Source organism: Topomyia yanbarensis, chromosome 1 (assembly GCF_030247195.1).
Source record: "Topomyia yanbarensis strain Yona2022 chromosome 1, ASM3024719v1, whole genome shotgun sequence".
In the NCBI taxonomy this organism is placed as follows: Eukaryota; Metazoa; Arthropoda; class Insecta; order Diptera; family Culicidae; genus Topomyia; species Topomyia yanbarensis.
The window spans coordinates 196,319,555-196,344,858 of record NC_080670.1 but is presented as its reverse complement, the minus strand read 5'-3'; the positions used below and the strand labels follow the sequence as shown (position 1 = coordinate 196,344,858).

At 40.5% G+C, this 25,304-nt stretch overlaps 2 protein-coding genes across 12 annotated transcripts in view; both read left to right on the top strand.

Moving 5' to 3' along the window:
• LOC131686631 (uncharacterized) overlaps positions 1-25,304 on the top strand; it is an 89,300-nt gene that overhangs the window by 5,085 nt on the left and 58,911 nt on the right. The gene's annotated exons all lie outside the window — the stretch shown is intronic.
• LOC131686536 (uncharacterized) lies at positions 8,382-13,301 on the top strand. Of its 2 annotated transcripts, none has more exons than XM_058970556.1 (2): positions 8,382-8,894; positions 9,043-13,301. In XM_058970556.1, the coding sequence occupies exon 2, from the start codon at positions 9,060-9,062 to the stop codon at positions 13,278-13,280; it is 4,221 nt and encodes a 1,406-aa protein (XP_058826539.1). In that variant the 5' UTR covers positions 8,382-8,894; positions 9,043-9,059; the 3' UTR covers positions 13,281-13,301. The 2 variants fall into 2 exon arrangements, with proteins under 2 accessions (XP_058826539.1, XP_058826538.1); XM_058970555.1 differs by having other exon boundaries at positions 8,382-8,898.

The window sequence follows — 25,304 nt, the reverse complement described above, 5'->3', positions numbered from 1 at the left end:
AGTAACCATAAGCATTAAGCCATTGCACTATATTGGCTATACATTTGCACTAATGTTGCATTGAAACTCTATTACAGCATTAACAACGCAACAAAGCTCTATATTAGCATCAATAATGCATAACTGCACAGCCGACATATAGCATTATAGCTTGCTCTATATGCGTATATAAAGCTGATATAACGCGTACATGCTTCAAGGATCTTTAAAGCTTGTAAGCTTTACAAGTGCATTTAATGCCATTATAGAGCAAATAAGAAGCTGATATAATGCCATTGTAATGCTGTGGGTTTATTTGTTATGCAACTCTTCTTGAAGATTATATTCGGCATATTTCATTTCAATCAAACATATGCAATATAGTCCAGGAAGCAAACGCAGCGCTTTTACCGTGAAGGACGAGGCAAGGTACCTCAGTTCGAGACTTACTAAAGGTAATTTTCGTAAACATTCATATCATGTGAGAACGAAAACCCATTAAGGATATTCATTACAATGCATTAGAACAGAGTCAATTACGGTTTTAAACAGAATATTTTATTTTAAAATTCTTCCTTTTTGCTCATCATACCAAAAGGAAACATAAGAAATGGTTTTAAAACCATGGCGGACAATGACAACCAACTGAAGCTTTTTAATAGCATTAGTAGTGCCAATATAAGGCTTTCAAATTTGACATTTGTACGCTTTTGCTATATAATAGCATTAGTACTGCAGAAACGAGCTGTCAATCTCTGCTCAGTAATAGCACTATATTTCGCCTTTTCTGGCATAATATCAGCATTATATAGGTATTTAGGGCTTCACGGCTTTATAGGACAGCTTTATATGTGGATCTAAAGCAGATATTAGGCTACGTTATAATGCTTATTGGTTACTTGGGGTAAACTGTGAACAAAGCTAGAGTAACAGCCCAAGTAACCAATAAGCATTATAACGTACCCTAATATCTGCTTTAAATCCACATATAAAGCTGTCCTATAAAGCCGTGAAGCCCTAAATACTTATATAATGCTGATATTATGCCAGAAAAGGCGAAATATAGTGCTATTACTGTGCAGAGATTGACAGCTCGTTTCTGCAGTACTAATGCTATTATATAGCAAAAGCGTACAAATGTCAAATTTGAAAGCCTTATATTGGCACTACTAATGCTATTAAAAAGCTTCAGTTGGTTGTCATTGTCCGCCATGGTTTTAAAACCATTTCTTATGTTTCCTTTTGGTATGATGAGCAAAAAGGAAGAATTTTAAAATAAAATATTCTGTTTAAAACCGTAATTGACTCTGTTCTAATGCATTGTAATGAATATCCTTAATGGGTTTTCGTTCTCACATGATATGAATGTTTACGAAAATTACCTTTAGTAAGTCTCGAACTGAGGTACCTTGCCTCGTCCTTCACGGTAAGTGCGCTGCGTTTGCTTCCTGGACTATATTGCATATGTTTGATTGAAATGAAATATGCCGAATATAATCTTCAAGAAGAGTTGCATAACAAATAAACCCACAGCATTACAATAGCATTATATCAGCTTCTTATTTGCTCTATAATGGCATTAAATGCACTTGTAAAGCTTACATGCTTTAAAGATCCTTGAAGCATGTAAGCGTTATATCAGCTTTATATACGCATATAGAGCAAGCTATAATGCTATATGTCGGCTGTGCAGTTATGCATTATTGATGCTAATATAGAGCTTTATTGCGTTGTTAATGCTGTAATAGAGTTTCAATGCAACATTAGTGCAAATGTATAGCCAATATAGTGCAATGGCTTAATGCTTATGGTTACTTGGGAAGAAACGTAGCTGTCTAGTAGATAAAATAACCACGGGTCCGTAGTATACCCACCGACGAACCGACTAGCCAAAGAGAACAAATAATGCGCCAGTTGTCCTAATTGTTTAAATTAAAATACTTTGTTACACTAGTGGCATCTATATAATGGTTCGTGTGGTAGACGTCGATAAATCAACAGTACGCAAAATCCAAAGTGTATTGACGTTGTACCAGAAATGCTAGAACGAACAAACTATCTTTTATTCTTGTTAAACAATCGTTTCTTATCTTTCCCAGCTTTTTATTATCTTTTGTATGCACTAATTCACAAAACTGTTCGCTAAAAGAACAAAAAGTAACAGAGATGTTTTCTAATGCGTACAGTTTCAACAGTGAATTTCGTTCATGTTTTTCATGCCGCCATCTTTGAATTTCACCTGGTCGATTAGTACGGCACACAAAAATTGCTTACTTGGGTGCGATTCCCAAACCCGCACATATGATTGGAGATTTTTAGAAAAAAGCTTTTTCTACCCCAAAAAAAGACGGATGACCCTAAGGTTAAAACCTGTTAAATCGAACGAAACAAGAAAGCTGCTTAATAGCAATTCACTATCTGCCCACCCTAAATATCCGCAATACAATACGTTAGATTCCACTGAATATGGAATCCGGTGAATTTGAATTAAAACAGTCTGTTTACCGCGTTTTCGACTGCCGCTATTTTTGATTTTTTTTAAAAAAAACGCGGTTTTGTTTTTGTTGACTTGCATGTATTCAAAATCATAATTGGCAGCCGCTTTCCGTCGCCGTTCCGCTTTCGTCGCCATTGCGTTTAGGCCTTATTGCTTAGTCGGGTTTTGAAAGAACGAATTCCCGGGATGGTAATAAGAGGAAGCAAAGTTCTTGAAGAAATCCAAAATCGTGACAACGAAAAAAAACTGAAAGCAACGGAGTATACGAATCTAGGGGCAGATCACTCTAAGAATGTATAACAAATTTGCATCAAATTGAAAAAAAATGCATTTAATTTCCATTTTTGCATCAGCTCTGCACTGCCTCGCAGAAAAGTTTGTTTAACAAACGTCCTACGCTGATCCACACTTTGTTCGACGTTTGGTTAAATGTAGGGCTAGTTTTTCTGTAGGGTTTTGACGTCTTACACGCAACGCAAAATACATTATGAATTTCTATTTTGATGGAAATAAATGCATTTAATTTAAAAATGCATCACAAGTAGGGTTGCCACCCCTCCGGGTTTGACCCGGAGACTCCGGTTTTCGGGAGCGATCTCCGGGACTGCGAGTTTCACATCAATTTCTCCGGGTTTGGTGGGAAGAATAATATTTTTTTTTTGGAATTAATTGATTCTTTACAAAATATTTAAAAAGTCTAAGTTAACTATTACTCTGGTTCAGTTTTTTTCGACTAACCATCGTTTCAAAGTGGCGAAGATGAGTTCACCAAATATTGCTGATTTCTTTCACAAAGCAATGAATATGAAAAACAAATCAAATTTACTACAAAATAAAGGAAAGTAATATTTCGCTATATGCTACAATAGACCTTTCTCGTCCGACCTAACCCCCTTTTTTCTTATTTTTATTCAAAAGACTACACATTTTTAAGAATATTGCCGTTGAAATGAGACTATTTCGAGCTATCGTGATTTTTTAATGATTTTTTTAAATTTGAAAAATGCAAGAATGTTGAGTATTTTTTTCACCTTTGCAAGAATGGTGGGACTCAAAATGTGTGTTTGGGCAACACTGTTTTGAATATTTTTGCTTGAGTTCCTGGCAACGCGGCAAATGAAGTGGTGAGTCGCGGTACAAAGTTCATTGGTTATGTAAACAAACTAAAGTGAACCTCTCGGTGGAGAACATGGCATGATAATGTTTAACCTCACTTTTTTGACAGTTCAGAGAGATTGTTTACATGGTCTTGGAAGTTTTGTTGATTCGGTCACAGTATGAGAAACTTGGTTTGGTTCGCTGCCAAATATTAACACTTTCCAAACAAGCTCGCTCAGCTGTAATTTTTTATTTGATGTCGGCATCATACATTGTTCCGTTAAATTTAACATTTTTACTTTTCTTGTACATGATTCATTGAAGAAGTAAGGAATTTCTAACCAAACATTTGAAAAAGGCCTACTGCCAAATCGAATTTTCATGTTCTCTATTAAAATCCTGGGACAGAACCTGTGGATAGATGTTTTCTGTTTCTTTTTTTCTGTTCATTTTATCTCTTGTCTTGCATAGCCACTCTTTCTTACTCACATATTTTAAATGGACTGGCTACATTTGACAGTTCCCTCTGACAGCATTTGACGGTTCCCTTTGGCTGCATTTGACAGCTCCCCCTGGCTGCAATTGACATTAGGTTTTTCGTATCCATACGCCCCGTCCCAGTTAAAAACTATCTATCTGGCCATGTACATAAACATAACGCAACAATGGATTATGAAGAATTTTGATAATGATTTTATAACAAATTATAAAAGGGCCCGGCTGATATAAAAGTCCTAACTAGCAATACACTTATTATAAAATGATTATAAAGGATTATTGTAAATGATTCCAAAAGGATTATAAAGGCAGTGAAATACGTACTCAATGAATTAAGGGGAGTGTCTGATGTAAACAATATGCACAATTAAACTAAATAAAACAGCATTAAATTTTTTAAATTATGGCAGGGACTTGGATTAAAGACTAAAATGTCAGCTACGGCTGGTGATGTTACTGCAATCGGTTTGCCTTCGGCCACGTTGGACATTCGGCTAACGGGAATATTCAGCGATTCCGATTCGAAGGAAGCAGCGCCAGTAGCAGACTGCTTCGGTTCAGCAATACGCTCCGGTATCGGGCGAAGCTAACACTCCGACAGGACGAAGGTTTCAACGAGGGGCTCAGACATAAGTAGTAGAGTCCTTGCACTTACTGCGTGTCGAGTGAACAATTCTGACGAAACTACTGCTGCTCTCGCCAAGTTTGAATACCGTAATAAGTGCGACATCAGCGGTATAGTGCCAGGAATAGTCGAGAAGAGTGCCAGGACTGACTTGCCGAGAGCTACAAGATTAAATAGCAGGGCGTTTTTAAAGTGACCATAGTATAACCTAGAGGCTTTTTAGCAAAATTAGCCAAAACATAAGAGCGGGCTGCCGAAGTGAATCCACACACAGCATCACCTACAGAGGCAAGCAATATTGAAACGCAGCGAAATTCCTCACAATGAATTGATCTCGTCAGATGAAATTCCAGAAAATACAATTTTCATAGCATAATTTATCCGACCGAAATTGTAGTCCTCAATTGAGAGACTAATAGAGTAGCAGCAGCTAAGAATTTTCTTTCGAAAGCTGGCAGCGGTTTCGCGTATCCTGCGCTAAGTAGAGAGTGTTAAGACAGATCTCCGAAGCATGCCTAGTTATTTCCTACCAATTTGAACAAGACAGCAGATGAAAGATAGCTTTATTGCGGTGCCAAAATGATGGCAACTCGGGATATAATATAAATTTACATATAATTTCTCCTCCCTGATATTCTTCCAGAATGTATAATGCTCTGCATTCTTATCACTCCTATCAAATCCTTCTAACTCCTTATCGTCAGTGCCGAGCACTGTTTTGCATTTGCCGGCTAAATCAACGACAATGTGATCATCGACGAAACTTTTGCTGAAATGGAACTTGAACACGATTAATAAATAATTGTTCCATTCGAAAGCGATAACCTTGTTGTCCTCATGTTTGCAGCTATCATACGCTGGCAGGCATTCTGACCAATGGAAACGTTGTTCGATATGGGCATTGAACGAACAAAATCATTTCAACAACTTATCATAGACCGAATTCGTTACCTATACAGTTCAGGTAAACTTCACAACCTAAAATGAGTAATCATCTTGTTAGGACTTAACCCACGAGCAAACAAACAAATGTGTACAAATCCTTATCCATCATCCAGAAAGCAATCGTTTAATAGCCCAATACTTGATCTTGCGATTCAGCATATGTCACCGGGTATTATATCCAGCGCCGATTGGTCAATGTATGAACAAAGAGCATCAAAATTATTCAAGTAATGTAAATTTTAAAAGTCCATGTAAACAAGTTTTAGGTAAACAAGCACACTGAACTGTCAGAAAAGTGAGGTTATACATTTTCATACAATGCTCTATGTTTTTGACAGGTATATGAATGAATCATTTCAGCATCAGTGATGCCAGGTCCATTTAAACAATAGCCTGCAGTAAAAATATAAAAGTCTGCAGATTGCTACAAAAATCTTCAATAAATTTGACATAGAAATGTAGTATGTATATATTTTAAATGATCAAAAATGTTGAAAGCAGATGTATAAATTGGCTGGCATCGGCTTTGTTCTGCTAAATATTTGTAATCTGCAAAAGATCTGCAGTGAAAATGCAAAATCTGCAGATTTAATAATATATATGCAGATCTGGCATCCTTTTAGTATTCCCCTCAGGAAATTCATCCAAATGGTGTAAAAATACGGGGAAGCAAGGCAAGATAGGTATTCAGAATATGGGGTTAAATGGGCAGCTTGCACTATTTTTTATTTTTTCAATAGTTAGAGGTACCAAATCATCGCGGCAATAGGCAGTAACGAATTGGGAATGAAAAAGGAAGCATCCTATCATATAAAAAATTTTGACGAGAAAGGTCTATTGAAATGTAGCATCCTACTAAGTCGATCGTAAAGAATTTTTCTAAGTCCATGTAAACAGTACAAGCGAACTGTCAAAAATGAACACTCAGTTCATTTGTGACGTCATCGTAGTAAATGTTTTGTTTTCCTCTAGATCTAAGACAAGACGTGACAATCGGCTTCTTATTTTTCGTTCGACATTCTTCTTTTCGCAGATTTCCACCCTGCCGAAATCTTCCGAACAGTGTTGCGATTTTTCAAAATGAAAATGGATTCTTGTTAATTTCAAAGGCCTTAGTATAAAGGTACGCAAAGAGTGTGCAAAAAGTGAAACCGAAAAAAGTCTACCTATCGAGCAAAATTAGAATCCAGCTTTGCTGCAGAGGTATCAGAGATGGATTCCAATTGTGCTCGATAGGTAGCCTTTTTTGACTTCACTCTTTGCGCAACTGTTCTCTATAGACTGTGGTTAATTTATTTTATGCCTGCAATATTTTGTATCTTGAATCCATTATATTAATAAAGGGCACCGTTTTTCCATGCCATGGGTGTTTAGTAAGGTTTGATGAAACCATTTTCTGACAATTTTTAGATTACGGTTTGGTTGCTGTCTTATTTTTGTTTAAATTAATTAACCACGTATACGGCAAACTATAAACACTCATAGTAATAGACTCGCGGATGTAAAAACCGCAAAACTGGCAACTAGAAAAACAAGCATGTTAAACTGGCATCACCCAAAAATGTGCAAGCTCGAACGTACTCGACTGTATTCGATAATCTGTTTTTATGAAAATAATTTTGCAAGTGGCTCAATATATGAATCAAAAGAGAAGTTATATGTTTGATACTGAGCAACAAGAAATTGAGAAAAGAAAGAAAAAAATCCAATTTCTTCAGAAACACAAAGTTGATGAAAAAGAGCATAAGTAAAATACTTTTTGTGTAGTTATATTGAACAAAATAAATATCTTTCTAAATAACATTGTGAAATACTAATACGATCACGAAAAATGAAGCCTACTGTGAATAACAAAATATATTTTTTTAAAAATAAAATCGCAATACTTGTTCTGCTTGTTTGCATTGAATGACGTCATGCTCGTTTGGCTCCGGATTTTGACAGTTCGTTTGGCTCGATAAAAGTACCTTCGCTGGTCTATTACTATGAGTGTCTATACGGCAAACGTGTGGTAGATACTTGTTCTACCTTGTCGCAAAATTTCTGCATCATCTATTTATTTTTCTCTTGTAACGATAATAATATTATTTGTCAAAAGTAATTACATTATTTTCCTATAAATATAGCAACACTGCCAAACATCATTTCGCTACCCACTGAGACGTCCAAAAAATTGTTTCAAAATCGTTCAACACGGGTCCAACGATGGACGTTTGTTGAACGGTTATTTGGACGTTGTCCAGATTGGTCCAACGAACGTCCTTCATTGGACAATTTTGAAACCAACCGTTCTTAGAGGGTATCCCCAGCTCCCTGTCAAGGACGACGTCTCTGTACAACCAGCATCACTGCCATGAAAATCAAAACATTAATCTTGAATTGAATGATTAAAAGCTGTAATTAGTTACTAAATGTTGATTTTCTGAATAATATGATATTAAATCATCCCACAAGATGCAAAACGTCGTGTGGAACCGACGTACCGAACCGTAGTACCGAACAAAATTCTTTGTTTGGGGCTTTATAGCTATAACGCCCCATACATGTTGGTCGCTGTCAAACTCCATATGATGGTATAGGGTTGCCAGGCGGCTGGCTATCCCTGCAGTAACATAGACTTTTCTACGGCTCATGTACGTAGACGTCACATGACACAAATACTACTTCACAAGCTGGTGGAAAATAGTAAACAAAAGCGGCCCTTTCCCTTACACGTTCAATATTTTTGTCAATACCAGTATTGACGATATTGTTACAATATTTCAGTCCCGTTTGAAATCCACATCGTCAATAATTTTTTTTCCATTACACGTACAATACTTTTGTCAATACTCTCTAGTATTGACAAAAATATTGAACGTGTAAGGGCCGCTAAAGACGGCAAAAGTAAATGGGATTGTTTTCAACCAGTAAGCTGCCCTGGTGTTCGTGAGACTGGCCGACAAGAACTCAATTGCGTACGGTGCAACAAGTCAGAATCAACCAATCAGGAGCTGGAACATTCTGACGTAAAATTGGAACAAAAACGACCCCCTCTATTGTCATGTCTTGTCTTAGCTCTAGATTAAAACCGCTCAATATCAAAGCAGATAGATAAGGCTGTGAATCCTGATATTCGTTATAGATTGCTTAATCAATGAACAGTGCTGAGCTGTTCGATTTTTTCGAAGTGAAGTCGCCTTAAACCATTGAGACGGAGAAACCTAAACTAATTAGTTGATCACTTCAGAAACTGTGTGGGAAAATAGATTGGTAGGTAAGTGTGTGTGTGTCTTTTTTGGCAAAATCGGTTTATTTTGTGTATGAACTTTCTGCAATCAGTTCTATCTGCGTAGTTGTATCCATAAATTTTCTTAGCTCAACCTGAGGCGCATAATATAATTTCCCATTGATTTTCTAGCTCGAGCCTGGCTGGGAATGGAACCAGTGCGCTGTAAGGAGCCTGCAGCCTGTCATCGAAATGACAAAACAAAAAAAAAGAAAAAAAAGGAGCCTGCAGACACGACTGGGAGATCTGCGCGTGATGTTTCAACATCGAATAAGACTCACGTAACGATAGCGGATAGTTGTTCGACTACTGTAGAAACTACTGTACCCAGCGCCAACGAAGCCTGCGTTGTCCGGACATCAATTCGGACTCTGGATCAAGTGCGAAAATTTTTTGCCCCGAGTGGTAGCGAGTATGTCAAGAAAAAAGTACCGACGTCAAACCGAACCAGCAAGTTGAACTTTTCCGCCTGTTTAACTCAGGAGGCCATGGATATCAAACTATACAACCAGGGTTGCCTGTTGTTGATTAATGATGGCCTGCTGGCGAAGGTGACCATCAAGCAGCCGGAATTGCTGGATCAAACGTGTGATTTTGAACAGGCGAAAAAAGTTTTACTCAACCAGATTCAGATTGTGGACATGTATTTCGATGATCTTGCGAGGGAAAGAACTCGTTTGCAGGCAGAATTAGTGAAGATCCTTCGGGATATCGGGATAAATTCGGCAGAGAACAGCGAGTTCGCTAGAGATTGCATCACAATGCGGAGAATTGGTGGATATGACGACTGCGGCTCGATCAGTTATGAGAGAGTGTGTAAAGACATTGTCAATAATGGGGTGTTTTCAGTGAGGCTCACACGAATCGCTAGTAGCCAGTACGAGGTCGAAAGTGCGTATAAAAGGAGAGCCGAACTTTTGCCATGTTTTGCAGCACAGCTCGAAACGGATTCGTCCGACTTGATTAGAGTTGTAAAACAAATACGATCAACAGCAGCAACGATACACAAAGGGTGTTTGCTGGAGAAAACCCCAGAATATCTATACCAGCTGATGGTAGAAATGTGTCCAGAGCGTACCATGTTCATCAGCAGTAGTGATGTGGAGTTCTTTAGGAAGATGAGCGGCAATCTGCAGGCGGATGTTTTTCGTGAGCCTATTCAGAACTTGAGCATCCGATTTATTAGAAAAGTGAATGTGATACAAATCGACAACCTTATTGGGGAAATGCCACTAACCAATTCGATTTTTTTACTTCTCTGTAGAAGTTTGGAAGAACTAATCAATGAAATTAGCGCAAAATCAGACCTAAAACCGTCGAAGCTAATTAGATTCGATGCAACTCGCTGGAAACCAGCAAAGAAACTAGCCAGGCATATTAAAGATTTTTCAACGAAAACTCTTGGCCGCGAATATTACTTCGTGTTTAAACTGCTGACGCACTTCGATCCTGCTTCGAGTAACGGGAGGCAGCTATTTGAGTATAAAGCGAAACTGTTGAGCTGTCACTTTCTAGCTGATCCTAGGCAAATTATGCAAGAGTCGTACGTTTGGTTCTGTATGCTAGATGATGCTCTTTCGTACAGTGCAACCCAAAACCAGATCAACGTTTATGGGTCAGTTATTAAAAAATACACTGCCTTAGTTGGAGAAGCTAAACAAGATCAACTGGAAACGGTGCGAATTCTAAGTCACTGTATGATACGCTTTATTGCTCATACCATCACCATCGATTGCTCCGAACAGAAGCAAGGTACCAACGCAGCAATCGACAGCCAGATTCTGCAGAAACAACTTTGCCAACTCATTCCGGAGGTTACTTTGAATACTACAGCCATAAACCGTTTCCGTGACCTGATCAACGTCTTCAATGCCTTTTGGAACCACAGAAGAGACATAATTACAACGATCCCTTCGAAGAATTGTCACTCAGACATGTGTCAAATTCCGAAAGCGCTGTTGGACATACTGCTGGTTGCTTTAGATAAAAAGGTGAAAGCAGCAGAATTATTGGATTTCTGCCAATCCTTCAATAAGTTCCTTATCGCTCTGAACGCGCTGTCATTTGATTGGTTCATCAGAGACATCCCCAATGTGGATTTGTCAAAGATACTTGTGCTGCAATTAATCGAGGAAATCAACAATGTACGGCTTGATTTGAAAATTCCAAAGACTTATCGAGTATCAGATCCGGTAAAGTTCGTTCAAATCATGCAAATTTTATATAGCAATATCCCAGTTCCAAAGCACTACGTGATTCTTATCGTGAAAGCTTATCTGTCCTTAGTTCTGCAGCAGCTGAATAGGAAACAGTGGTCGCACAAGCATGATCTGTCGGAATCTGATCAGATCGCATCCGCAGGCACTTTGTTGTCAGGGTTGCGAAACATGTTGCCAAGTATGAAGCATCAACCCAATTTTTATTCATTCGACAATTTTTTCACGATAAAAGTGGATCCCGTAACATGTGCCGTCAGTAACAGCATTTCTTTGCGCGATTTCAACAGTCGAGTATTAGAGGCGGAATTCGATATGGCAGTGGATGAATACTTTAAGCTAAATGAGAACTGTAATAACAAGCGAACGCTGCTTTCAGCATTCCAGCTGTACTCGGACAAGTTTCAGCAATACATGTCCTCTGAGGGCAGTACCGATCAAATAGTGCAAGAATTGAGGCTTAGGTCGGAACAGCTTCATTTTCAATCGTGGAACTGGTGCTTTAAACAGAAGCGACTTCCAATAATCCTCGCCGGACTCGCCGCTCTCTGGTTTACTTCGATTTACTACGACGGAGGCAAAACCCGGAAGCTACACGTTGTCCAGATCTTGTGCCTTTTAAACCTGCTGGAGGTGGACGATTCGAACGCAGGAGTGGCCAAACATTTTGCGCAAGTTCTCCCAGGACAGGGAAAGACACTGATGCTCGGGTTGACTGCGGCACTGTTGGCATTAACGGGTCATTCGGTTTGCATCGTTTGTCGTAACGCGGATCTAGCGGCAAGCGATCGAGCTGATTTCCAAAGTTTTTTGGAACTCTTGGATATTCGAGAATGCGTAAGCTACAGATCGGTTGATGAATTTCAAACAAAGGTGACGCTGAAAATGAACGGCCAACGGGTTTTTCGTACAGGTTTTGCTTCCACTTCGAAAGAATATCCAACTATTGCTGTACGCTTATTGACAGGAAGCTTGGAAGACTCGGTGTTGTTGATCGATGATGTCGATCTTTTCGATGAGTTAAATTGCTGCAAGCCCTCAATGGCGGTAATATTACCAGGATTGGATAAAATACAAACCAGAATATGGGATCTAACATCTAAAAAAATCCATACTGCCGTTATTGAGAGCCACATTTACAAATACATTCAATCTTCTGGCTTCGAGGAAAAATATCGTTGGCAGATTTTTTTAACCAGGCCTGATGAATTTGAATTATTACAATTCGATTCTTGGTTTAGTGACTCAATTTCACACACCAATAAAACTTTCTTTGGAGAGCATTTAAAGTCAATGATCAAAGGTGCCTACCAAGTTTGTACATCTACGGGTGCTAGTGATTATACTCCGTTGTTCGATTACTTAAAGAGGGAGGAGTTAAACGCAACCCTTGTAACAGAAGACAACATCAACTATGGATATTTAATTATACCCTTGAGTTCCAATGAACAATTCCTAACACTAGTTAAAGAGTTTCCACTCGTACTTGGTCTATTCGGACGTTCTTTCCACGCATCAGAAACAGCAACCATCGAAAAGTTCGCTGACATTAGGAAATGGTCGAAAATACCCTTCACGCACCAGTTGGACAAAAATATCAACGAATCCGGTTGGATGAACCGTATTGCCGATAGAGTTCATGCTGTTCTCGAATCGAAACCTTCGGTGCTTGTAATTTTCTCTGAATTGTGTTATTTGACAATGTTTCAATCCGATCGCGGTAAGCAATTCAGTCGACTAAACATTTTGATGCAGAGCACTACTGATGCCAATAAACACGAAATGCTCAGGAAGGTAGCCACTACAGGAACTGTTACTCTTGCTCTGAGGGAAACAGTGAATGTCAGTGAGGTTGTGAAGGAAGTGTCTGGCATCCACGTGATCCAAATGTGGTTTGCTAAGGATCCCGATGAAGAGCTTCAAATCAAGAGACAAGCTGCCAAGGAAGATTACGAGCTAATTATTTGTTCCAATTATTGTTCGTTGGATTGGCAACCACAGCATGTGGTGTACGATAGCCTGAGTGAAGCCAAAACTAAATGGTGTGAGCGGAGTTTTACAGCAGCATTGAAAACCCTACAAAATAGTAAAATTGATAAATGGGAAGATTGTGCACAATCATTGTTAGAGAATGTTCGTTTTGATAGCCAATAAAAAAGCATTAGGACTCGAAAACTCCCTCCCCTATTTTTCTAGTGTGAAAAATCACGGTGGACCCTTTGAAAATTCAGAAATTAAATTCGTATTGTAAATGCCGAGTCTTATGGGGTTTTTCATTGAAAAACCCCGGGGAGGTGGATTGCACGGGTGTTGCATTTTCTAGCAGAAGAGCAGGACACAATTTGTTTGACAATTGACGTTTGTTTGACAATTCAGCGGTGAGTTCTGTCAATAAATCTACTCCTGCGAACAGAAAAACTCGTCCGATGAACAACTTTCGTTAGTCCGATGCGTTTGATGTTGGGTAGAATCAACGATATTGTCGGATGTCGCACCCCTTCTTCTTCTTCTTCCAATTCTGTTTATTTTCAGTCGGCCTATTTCCGCTACGAGGCCAAATACCGACGCCAGAGAGGTGACACTCCCACTATCTGGATTGGATATCGACCCATCAACTCATGGACCGGGGACCAACGGCTTTTCTTCCCTTCCGAAGGATTTTTTTCTCACCTCTGAAAAATCTCAACGACCTCGACTGGGATTGAACCCAGACCAACTGGGGTGGGTGGCGGTCACGCTTACCACCCAACCATCGGCGCCGTCGATGTCGCACCCCTAGGAGTAACATCATGATTATTTCCTCCACTGCTACTGCTGCTGTTGACTCACTGCAGCGGGCGGTTTCTTCCGACCGACCGGCCGAGTTCTCCCTGTTTACGTTGGCTGCTCCGGCAGCGGTCCCTAACAATTAGCTAGAGAGGTGAGCTTGGGTTTTTTTGTTGGAACCTCCCTAGAGACGATGGTGACGAATCACCGGATTCCCTTGCTCCCCGCAACAAATCCTGGAAGACACCGCAGTGTTCTTCCCAGGGGAAGCCGCTGTCCACTCTGCTTCGCCCTCTTTGGCTATTAGCTGGGAAGGAGAGCAAGGCTCGTTCGGCTTATCCTTCCTAGCGAGTGCGGGTTGGAGCGTCTGGATGAGCCCATACACGCTCATTCATAAAAACTCAAATTTGAGTTGCCAGCCAGCCAATTTCATTAAAAGTGCACGTAGTCAAAAATTGAGTTTTTCTCTTTTACTCAGTTTTGAGTTTGGGATAAAAATGTCAAACTTGAGTACATTTTACTCAAAAGGCAAAAACGAAAAATAATCATTCCGCATTTTAATAAAACTACAAATATATTCATTGTTATTTCAAATGTCATTTACCTGATCCTCCAGGCCGTTGTCCATGCGTTTACGATGACAGGAAATATAATCCGAGGGTCTTTCTCTACATCTAATTCATGCCGATCGGCATCTTGAAGAAATTACAGAAACTGCAAAAACCCAACTGGAAGTTAGATTTGGAAACAAAAGAATTCAATGAAACCTACCTTCTAGTTTTATGAACGATCAGCTCTTGTTTAAGTTTAAGTCGACGTCTGACTCTGCACTTTTTTGAGAACAAGAAGTTTTTTCACTCAGAACTTTGAAAATTTAATGATTACTCAAGAGATGAGTTAGTTCAACTCAAATTAAAACTCATTTTTTGACATATTGGTATGACTTTTAAAATGGCTGGATGTTGTTGGCTCGAATCAAAACTTGTCGAAAGTAAACAAAGTTCATTTCATATCGTCAACCTGGCGCCCAGGTGGTGAAATCAACGGAGTGCTGGAGCGTTGCCAAAAATTTTTTATTTCCAGATTAAATTTTACTAAACTTCCCAGTTTAACTCAGCCGGAATGCTGGCTGGTTCTAATTCGTATTCCGGTTCCGGTGACACAACCGATTCAAGTTAGAATGTTTAAGGGGTACCATTTCGATGCGGCTTAGCCGCATAACCGAGGCCTAGGAACCGAAGCGGCGCAAAGCCGCTGAGGATCCGCCGGGCGAGATGGCCACCGACCCGCCGTCGGAAGCAAGCGAACCTGTGATCCACTCGTTTGCCCGGCTTACTCAAACGTAGGGGCTATCCCTAGTTTAAGTCCGACTGAGCGGTAGCGAAGTCGGACAGCACGCGCAAAAGCGATGTGGCGTAGCCACATTGGGTGCTGGGCACAAAATAAAATTGGCAACGCTAGCAAAATGTAAACACAAATGAACACTCCGGATGAACCTATCGTCAATTGACATTTCGACGAGTTTTGATTCGAACCAATAATATGGGCCCTTTTAAAATGGAGTGCTCCGAACTCAAATTTTGAGTAGTTCTGAATGAGCGTGTATTATTGGCTCAAATCAAAACTCGTTGAAATGTCAATTGACGATAGGTTCATCCGGAGTGTTCATTTGTGTTTACATTTTGCTAGCGTTGCCAATTTTATTTTGTGTCCAGCACCCAATGTGGCTACGCCACATCGCTTTTGCGCGTGCTGTCCGACTTCGCTACCGCTCAGTCGGACTTAAACTAGGGATAGCCCCTATGTTTGAGTAAACCGGGCAAACCAGTGGGTCACAGGTTCGCTTGCTTCCGACGGCGGGTCGGTGGCCACCTCGTCCGGCGGATCCTCAGCGGCTTTGCGCCGCTTCGGTTCCTAGGCCTCGGTTATGCGGCTAAGCCGCATCGAAATGGTACCCCTTGAACATTCTAACTTGAATCGGTTGTGTCACCGGAACCGGAATACGAATTAGAACCAGCCAGCATTCCGGCTGAGTTAAACTGGGAAGTTTAGTAAAATTTAATCTGGAAATAAAAAATTTTTGGCAACGCTCCAGCACTCCGTTGATTTCACCACCTGGGCGCCAGGTTGACGATATGAAATGAACTTTGTTTACTTTCGACAAGTTTTGATTCGAGCCAACAACATCCAGCCGTCTTAAACTAGGGATAGCCCCTATTTTTTGAGTAAGCCGGGCAAACGAGTGGCTCACAGGTTCGCTTGCTTCCGACGGCGGGAAGGTGGCCACTTCGCCCGGCGGATCCTCAGCGGCTTTGCGCCGCTTCGTTTCCTAGGCCTCGGTTATGCGGCTAAACCGCATCGAAATGGTACCCCTTAAACATTCTAACTAGAATCAGTTGTGTCACTGGAGCCGGAATACGAATTAGAACCAGCCAGCATTCCGGCTGAGCTTAACTGGGAAGTTTTGTAAAAATTAAGGGCCCATATTATTGGCTCGAATCAAAATTCGTCGAAATGTCAATTGACGATAGGTTCATCTGAAGTGTTCATTTGGGCTGGATGTTGTTGGCTCAAATCAAAACTTGTCGAAAGTAAACAAAGTTCATTTCATATCGTCAACCTGGCGTCCAGGTGGTGAAATCGTTAGAATTCAACGGGGTGCTGGAGCAGAAAATTTTTATTTCCAGATTAAATTTTACTAAACTTCCCAGTTAAGCTCAGCCGGAATGCTGGCTGGATCTAATTCGTATTCCGGTTCCGGTGACACAACCGATTATAGTAAGAATGTTTAAGGGGTATCATTTCGATCCGGCTTAGCCGCATAACCGAGGCCTAGGAAACGAAGCGGCGCAAAGCCGCTGAGGATCTGCCGGGCGAGGTGACCACCGACTGCCGTCGGAAGCCAGCGAATCTGTGATCCACTCGTTTGCCCGGCTTACTCAAACATAGGGGCTATCCTAGGGGCGTAGCCACATTGGGTGGTGGGCACAAAATAAAATTGGCAACGCTAGCAAAATGTAAACACAAATGAACACTCCGGATGAACCGTTCGTCAATTGACATTTCGACGAGTTTTGATTCGAGCCAATAATATGGGCCCGTTCATTTGTGTTTATCTTTTGCTAGCGTTGCCAATTTCATTTTGATTCCACGACCCTTAACCCTCCGGCACTTGCGCGAATGGCTCCCCGTATGAGCAGCCGCTGGTGTTGGAAGAAGATTTCGCTAGAGTTTCGGAAGGTGTTGCACAAAATACAACGGCGCAAGTGCCGGAGGGTTAAACTAGGGATGCTATTCCTATGTTTGAGTAAGCCGGGCAAACGAGTGGATCACAGGTTCACTTGCTTCCGACGGCGGGTCCGAATCGGGTTTGTCAGTGGAGTCGGAATACGAAATAGAACTAGCCAGCATTCCGGCTGAGCTTAACTGGGAAGTTTTCTAAAATTTAATCTGGGATATAAAAATTTTCTGGCAACCAGGCTTGTTATTTGCTCACACAATGAGCCACAAAGAGCGAAATAAACCGATTAAAAGTAGAGCAGCACAAAAATATTGCGATATGCAGAACGACCGCACAAAGAGAAACTTGAAAACGAAAAAGAGTTAGATCTGTGCACCAAGAGCTGCACAATTTCGTTCAAAGAGTCACCTTGAATAGCCATTTTTTTGTGCCTCCCCTCACTGGCAGGCAGGTAGGAAGACGAATCAAACTACAATTCAGATAAAGTTAGATCGGAAGAACGTTTTAAAAAAGTTTTATGGTTGCCTTCTCTACTTACGTGCGCGTGGGACCAAGATACACACTTAAGAGCCTCTTTATTTCTACTCTGTGGCGTGCAGCCATGGAGTAGAATACACGTGTGGGAGCAACACGCATCGGAGTGAAGAGGTTTATTGTGAAAGAGAAGAGCGGTGGTTCGCATGAAAAGTGCAAAGAGCGTTTGTTATTCTTCTCTTTATTTGCTCTGAGGTGCATAACATCCCTGCTGGCAACACTTCAGCACCCCGTTGAACTCTAACGATTTCACCACATGGGAGCAAGTTTGACCGAGGGATTGCCCTTCCTATGATCATTCTCAGGGATAGACCGTTCCAACATCAAATTATGGTCTTGTCAAATTTCGCTCTTGTCAAACTGCAAATGTCGTGAAAACCCCAGATGTACAAGATAAGGTATAGGCATACGCAAAGCGAGAGTTTTGGCTTTACGATTGACAAGATCGACATTGCGTAAATACTGATTCACTTCCCAAAAAAGAGGGTAATAAAAACGAAATTAATTAAAACAATGTTTTGAATATAGAAACTAGTGCTTTCAGCCTCTCAAAGCGTTTGCCACCAAAAATATTACTGTGCACACATGCATACGCATGCATAATCTGTTTTGCGTTTGTCAAATCTGTCACTCTTCTTATTCTTATCCGGACACGCTCCCTTCCGCTTTTTCCCTTTGGGGCAGACCCTCGAGTTTGACGCTATGGAATGAACTTTGTTTACTTTCGACAAGTGTTGATTCCAGCCAACAACATCCAGCGTCATTTGTCGTTAAATTCGATATGTCAAATGCTTCTTATTGTGTCAATTCACAAATCAAGACTGCCAACATATTTCTTTATTTTAAATTTAAAATTTATTTTCACGTTTTCTGAGTTGGAAAAAAATATTGTTGTAATCACGAAAATCAACTTTATCGATGTATGTAATAAAAAAAAAGATTTTTTTTCTCATTTTATGACCCAATTGTCTGGAGAACATACAATGTCAGTTTATTATTTGGATTCTGGAAGACCGTTTTAAACAAGCTGCTGAAGATGATCTGCTTCTCGGAATCCACACAAAAAGGGTAGGCAAAAAATCTTAACCGGAAGCATTCCGACGATTTTCATGTTTTATCTTCCTCTTTTATTACTCTTTCAATGTAGTTGTAGGACAGAACACAGCGCCTTCTATGTCCCAAAATGTGCTAATTAGTGGAACAGTCGGGATCATTATGGCAGTTATAACAAGAAGGCGAATCATCTTCCTTTGTTGGGGTTTATTTACAGAGAAAACATCTCCCGGGAGGCGTTCTCATTTCTTTGTTTTTTTTTTAGTTTTATTTCTTGGACTAAGCAACCCACGTATTTTGGAGAAAAACAGAGGTCAGGCAAAAAACCACACCAGATAATTCTATCTAATTTTAACTTCTGGCGAACGCTGCCAGGCCAGTCTGTTCAACATGCTATTATGGTAAAAGCTTTTTTCTGTCATCGACTTGCCGTTTGCTGTGTCAACGGTGAGGGACTATGGGTTTTCGGTTCGAGGAGCATCATTGTCATTAGTGCGTTTGCTTTCAGAATGATAACAAGCAGGGGACTGGGTGGCATGATTTTACGTCGTCGCTTGCTAGTGTGATTATGCGCTTGTCGCAGCAATCATTCATCTGTCAAATTAATCGCTGACTGACAGAACGTCAAAAATATCCTTTCTGAAATTATCTGCGACGTAATTACGGAAAAAGAAATGAGTGGTACCGACTAGCAAAAATGCCATCTGGTATAAAGACTCGACATCTCAATCTTTTGTTTAGCATTTACTGCCAGTGTCATTCTAATCGAATACGTCAAAGGTCCTCGTTCGACAAGGAATAGTAAACATAAGATACAGATGCCGAGTCTTTCGCTATTTCGGTTCACTATTTCGTAAGTTCTGTGATTTTACCATGAAAATTTTGACAAATTTATGAAAAATCTGCGTGTGATAAATTATCAACTTCCCACTAGCTGTTGGTTTGTCCTCCCGATATGATATTCGCCAGCGCGCTATAACGTCGTGTCGCGGTTAAGTCCCTGACTCTCCTCCCAGTACTATTTGTTTCTCTTAGCTCTTAGCCCTTCATTGAGATTGAACTAATACGCCCTACTATGATTGTATGTCGCGTAAAAGAGTGAACGAAAGCCAATCTTTCCTCCCTTATTGCGTGTCCCGAGGGTCAAACACGCGCGTGGTCGTCGTACGTGACCTTTACGGCGACGACGATGACGGACCAAGGCGACGTCCTGCATATTTAGCCAGCTGGGTTTTTGGCTGAGGTGGTTTATGGATCATCGAAAACCGTTTCCCAAGCTCGAAGGGCCGACCAGAAAACTCCCGCTCGGGTACAGAATACATTACCGCGTTCCACATATCACCCGTGCGAAAAGGCAGTGGGTCGGCATATGTTTTACTTTCGAGATGGTAAATTTGGATAGGATTCTACTGTCTCAGACTGGAGCGACAATATTTGCCCTCGAGATATCGTAACGATTTGCGTCGGTTGTTTTCCGGTGCTGTGTTTGTTTGAAACGGAACGCTTCAGACTACTGTTTTTCTTTTAACTTTACTTGGTGAAACTTTCCAGACACTGCTAGTGTTTGTGAAATTACGGAAGGATTTTATTGTTAATTTTGTCGTAACTCAAACTGCAATATTGACTTAAGTACGATTCACACGATACATCAGGCTTCCGTCAGCGGTACGGAACGTCAAGATTAGTTGCCTGCCGTTAAATGGAGTCATTCACACACAGCAACGGCACGGGACGTCTTGACGAACGGCACGTGTAAACAGGCACAAGAGAAACGCATCTAACTTATCCTGACAATTATACACATGGAGGCATTGAATTCCAATTTTCTATCATAACATTTGATTTAAACTTTAGAAATAGAACAAATTTGTCAAGATAAGCTATTCATCCTTATTTGGTCTTTTCGAAATTTCAAAACTGTAAGTCCTCTTCCAGTTAAATTTTCCAACCCGTCAGAGTAACAATTTAGCACTGGGTGGAAATATACATGTTTTTGTGTACGGACTCCGTAGAGTGTATTTGTTTACACAAAAATTACCCAGTAAAGTTCAGCCGGAACTGAACTGGATTTCTGGCTGGTTCCAGTTCGTATTCCGGCTCCAGTGACACAACCGATTCTAACGAGAATCGGTTGTGTCACTGGAGCTGGAACCAGCCGGAATTCCAGTTCATTTCCGGCTGAGCTTAACTGGGTACGCTCACCCCACCCAGTAAACGAAAAGGCGGCTAGGCGGGTTAAACTAGATGCAGGCGATAGGCTATAGACTTTTCTACGGCTCATGTACGTACTCGCCACATGACACAAATACTACATCACAAGCTGGTGGAAAATAATAAACAAAGACGGCAAAAGTAAATGGGATTGTTTTCAACCAGAAAACTTCATTAGTGTTCGTGAGACCGGTCGACAAGAACTCAATTGAGACACTGCTCTGGCTGGATGTTGTTGGCTCGAATCAAAACTTGTCGAAAGTAAACAAAATTCATTCCATTGACTTATTTGACGTCTAGGACACCAACACAGTTGCAATGTGTATAGACAACATACATATAACGCTATGTTTTCAATTCGCCATCTGATTTAACCTCATTTGGCAAAAAAAACTACCCGATTTAACCTCAATCTCGCACCAACACCACTCCACATAGATTAGTCAATAGCGTGAAACAGAGATGCCAGATACTTTTTTCAAATGTCTGCAATAATAATTTTAAAAGTCTGGGAAGTACCAAAAATGCCAGGAAAACGATATTTGTCCAAAAATGATTTATTAATGATGTGTTATCTTAAATGAAAATAGTGTTTTATAGCCCAAGATGAGTAGAGAAAAATAGCTTATGGAGAAAAGACCTAAAGTAGTTAAAGTTGTAATTTATAACTAGTGCAACCAAAAGCCTTTATTTTCGAAAATCTGTAAATATCTGCAACCAAACTAAAAAACCTGTAAATATCTGCAATTAAACTAAAAAATCTGCAAATATCATCTTCATCGAAAAAATCTGCAGCTAAAATTAAATGTCTGCGAATTTGCAGACATGTCGGCTGGATGTTTTTTGCTCGAATCAAAACTTGTCGAAAGTAAACAAAGTTCATTTCATATCGTCAACCTGGCGCCCAGGTGGTGAAATCGTTAGAATTCAACGGGGTGCAGGAGCGTTGCCAGAAAATTTTCATTTCCAGATGAAATTTTACTAAACTTCCCAGTTAAGCTCAGCCGGAATGCTGGCTGGTTCTAAGTCGTATTTCGGTTCCGGTGACACAACCGATTCTAGTTAGAACGTTTAAGGGGTACCATTTTGATGCGGCTTAGCCGCATAACCGAGGCCTAGGAGCCGAAGCGGCACAAAGCCGCAGAGGATCCGCCGTACGAGATGGCCATCGACCCGCCGGAAGCAAGCAAACCTGTGATCCACTCGTTTGCCCGGCTTACTCAAACATAGGGGCTATCCCTGGTTTAAGTCCGACCGAGCGGTAGCGAAGTCGGACAGCACGCGCAAAAGCGATGTGGCGTAGCCACATTGGGTGATGGACACAAAATAAAATTGGCAACGCTAGCAAAATGTAAACAGAAATGAACATTCCGGATGAACCTATCGTCAATTGACATTTCGACAAGTTTTGATTCGAACCAATAATATGGGCCCCTTTAGAAATGTCTCTAGCACCTCGGTTCGTTGGTGGTAGAACTGTCGTATCGTCACAGTGATAGCCTAAAGAAGTTATCGCAGCCACCGCACACTATTGACCATTGTATGAAATGCCCTAACCTCAAAAATTTTATAAGTGCTGGTCCTTTTGTTTACAGTTTGGACTTAACAATTTTGGATTCCATTAAAATAAGCTTAGTGCTAACAATTAATTCTCAAGAAATTTTACGCAAAACTACTTACCGATTCAGATAACACTAGAAGTAATTGATAAACAGATAACTAATTCACTTATTAGATCTTTCATATACATTTTCCCACAGTAGAGAAAGGCACAATTTAATTGTAAGGCGTTCTAGAGAACATTTATACTTCTAAAAACATTATTCCCAATATATTATATATGCTTCCCAATATATCATTTCGAAAATACGAATAATCTCTAAGTTCAAAATGTAATCAACAGGACCACCACCTGTCACATTTAATGCATGACGTCACTGTGCAGTGACCAATAAGACATGTCGGAAAAGAAGTTTATTGTAGCTTCTTATATTTCTCGCTTCTCGCTGGCTGCCGGTGACAAATGGCAGCCTCAGGAGAAACTAGTGCCCTGCGGTGTTAATCCAATTACTTTCGGATTGACGGATAGGTGTGCTCGAGTCAATGAGATAAATGGTAGAACTTTTCCGGATGACCTTTTTCGGTGCAGATGTTTGATGAGCCGGAGAGTATGACGTTTCGAAGTTCATGAAGATGCTGACCAGATCGATATGAGAAATTGGAAATTCAGTGGATCAGAGAGAGGAGATATGTGACGGGGCGATGTTTGTTCCGCGTGCTACTTTTCTCTACAGGATTAAATTGGATTTGTGTAGGAACCCCTAACATTAATAAACCGAGGAATTTGCGTTTCGATTTCGTCTCATCAGAATCAAGCATCAAATTAGCCCCGGTACTTTTCGTATTGTTCCAATTTTTTTAAAATTTATCTCGCTGCAAATGACTATCACTGCTCGGTATAAATTAAAATTTCTCGCTCGTCAATAAAAGCATCCGATTGCTCTATTACTTGAACAGGAAAAAGTGTTCACGAGAACTGGGATCTGATCTATACTGCATGCCGTTCACGTATTGAAACCGATGCTTTGATTGATTAGACGATACAATATTTAAATCAGCTTTTGCAGCTGGACGGTGGCCTTCGGCACTGTCGCCGGGTTCAGAGCAAAGAACGTAAGCCCGTGATTAGTTTCTTCATTGGATCGGCGTCATTCGCTCGCTCGCTGACATCGTATAGATGCAGTAGCCATACTACGTGCAATGAATGAATAATGAAGGAGAGGTGCCCGTTGGGTCTCTCGAGTTGACGATGGTGTTGCGATAGCTGGGAAATGGTCGGAACTATAGCAGACATTTCAATCCGGCGTTTCATCTTCAATCTGGCTTTCAGTGCGAGCATATCACTCTTCTTTTGTCCAGCATCGGTGGGCGTAAGCTTTCCGGTTGGATATATTGTTTTAATACATATAAAATTTTGATATAGCTGTCAACCTCAAACATCAACGGTGACAGTCGGGTGAAATTTTGAACGTCAATATTTTTCGTTGTACTAAACGAAATAACTTATATTATGTACTATTCGAACGAAAATACTTACAAGATTCTTGTATGGAAGTTTGAAAAGTGTGCGATTAGAAGATTGTTGGGCAACATTGCGAGATCGTAGTATGCGTATTTTGAACGTCAGATATCTCTAGCAAAATGTGGTCACCTTTCCATCTTTGGTCCAGTTTGATAATGGTTTCGACTAACGAAGCTGAAACTCTTGATAAAGACTTGAGATCTCACTCTTTTGTTTGCCATTTATCTGTCAGTGTCATTCCAATCGAGCACGAGACCGTTCAAGAAGGATTGGAAGAAATTTGCCTCGAAATAAATTTAAAGGGCACGTGCTCTATTGAAATGAGACTTACAAATAAATGGCAAACAAAAGATTGAGATCTCGCTTCTTTATACCAGAGGTTTAGTCTTAAGTTTAGATATAAATATTCGTTTCGAGTTCAAGGTTGTACTAAATCCCTACTCAATACTTGTTTCACCCTTTGGAGACATCGGAAAGAAAGAAACATTTCTCAACCCCTTCTATTTGAAGGAAAACCCCCTTACACTCACTGACCCTCTGTCCCTGTCCCGAACAACCCCGTTACAATAATACGGAATACGCTTCGCTACTTGCGGTTGGTATTATTTCATTCGTGATTAGCACTAATTATTATTTATATACGACCCAGAGGCACTCGGTCACTCGGTTTGCCTTCGGTTCTGGATTATTATGAGTGAAGAGTACACAGCTAACGGGTAGAACCTTTAAACCTACTACGCCCCCCCCCCCCCAAAAAAAAACCCCCACAGGTGTAAATTACCATAACCATGAATATGCGTGAAGCAAGCGGAACGAGCGGACGACTCAGCCGTCAATGGACGGCAGTCAGCAGGAAGAGGTTGTGGTCACCAGAATATTATTCTAGAACGGATGTGTGCACAAAACTAGTCGAACCCATTCGCACGCAATCAAATGCTAATACTACTTTAGTTCAGTTGTTGCTTGAAATGAAACTATTTTTTAAGTGAGAAATGTCTTTTGTCTCCCTTACAAAAAAAATCGATAAATATAAACTGCTACGACTTGCTGCTTTACCCAACCAAAAAGCATGACAAAACATCACCTACTAATTAGCTCCATGGCGAGTGTAACCCTTCAGAATTATGCTCCTATAATTATGCAATGCATTAATCAAAACCCCCGAATTTATGCGTTGAGCAAATTAGCCCCCTAATCGACCATCCCCTCTGTTCTCCATGGTTACGGACGCCACTCAGTTTCAGCTCGGTCACTCACGGGCACAAGGATGTGAAAAAGGTGACAAAACCCG

Bases quoted from the DNA above. Each gene is read 5' to 3' on its own strand.
- LOC131686536 (XM_058970556.1), top strand. From the start codon at position 9,060: ATGGAACCAGTGCGCTGTAAGGAGCCTGCAGCCTGTCATCGAAATGAC.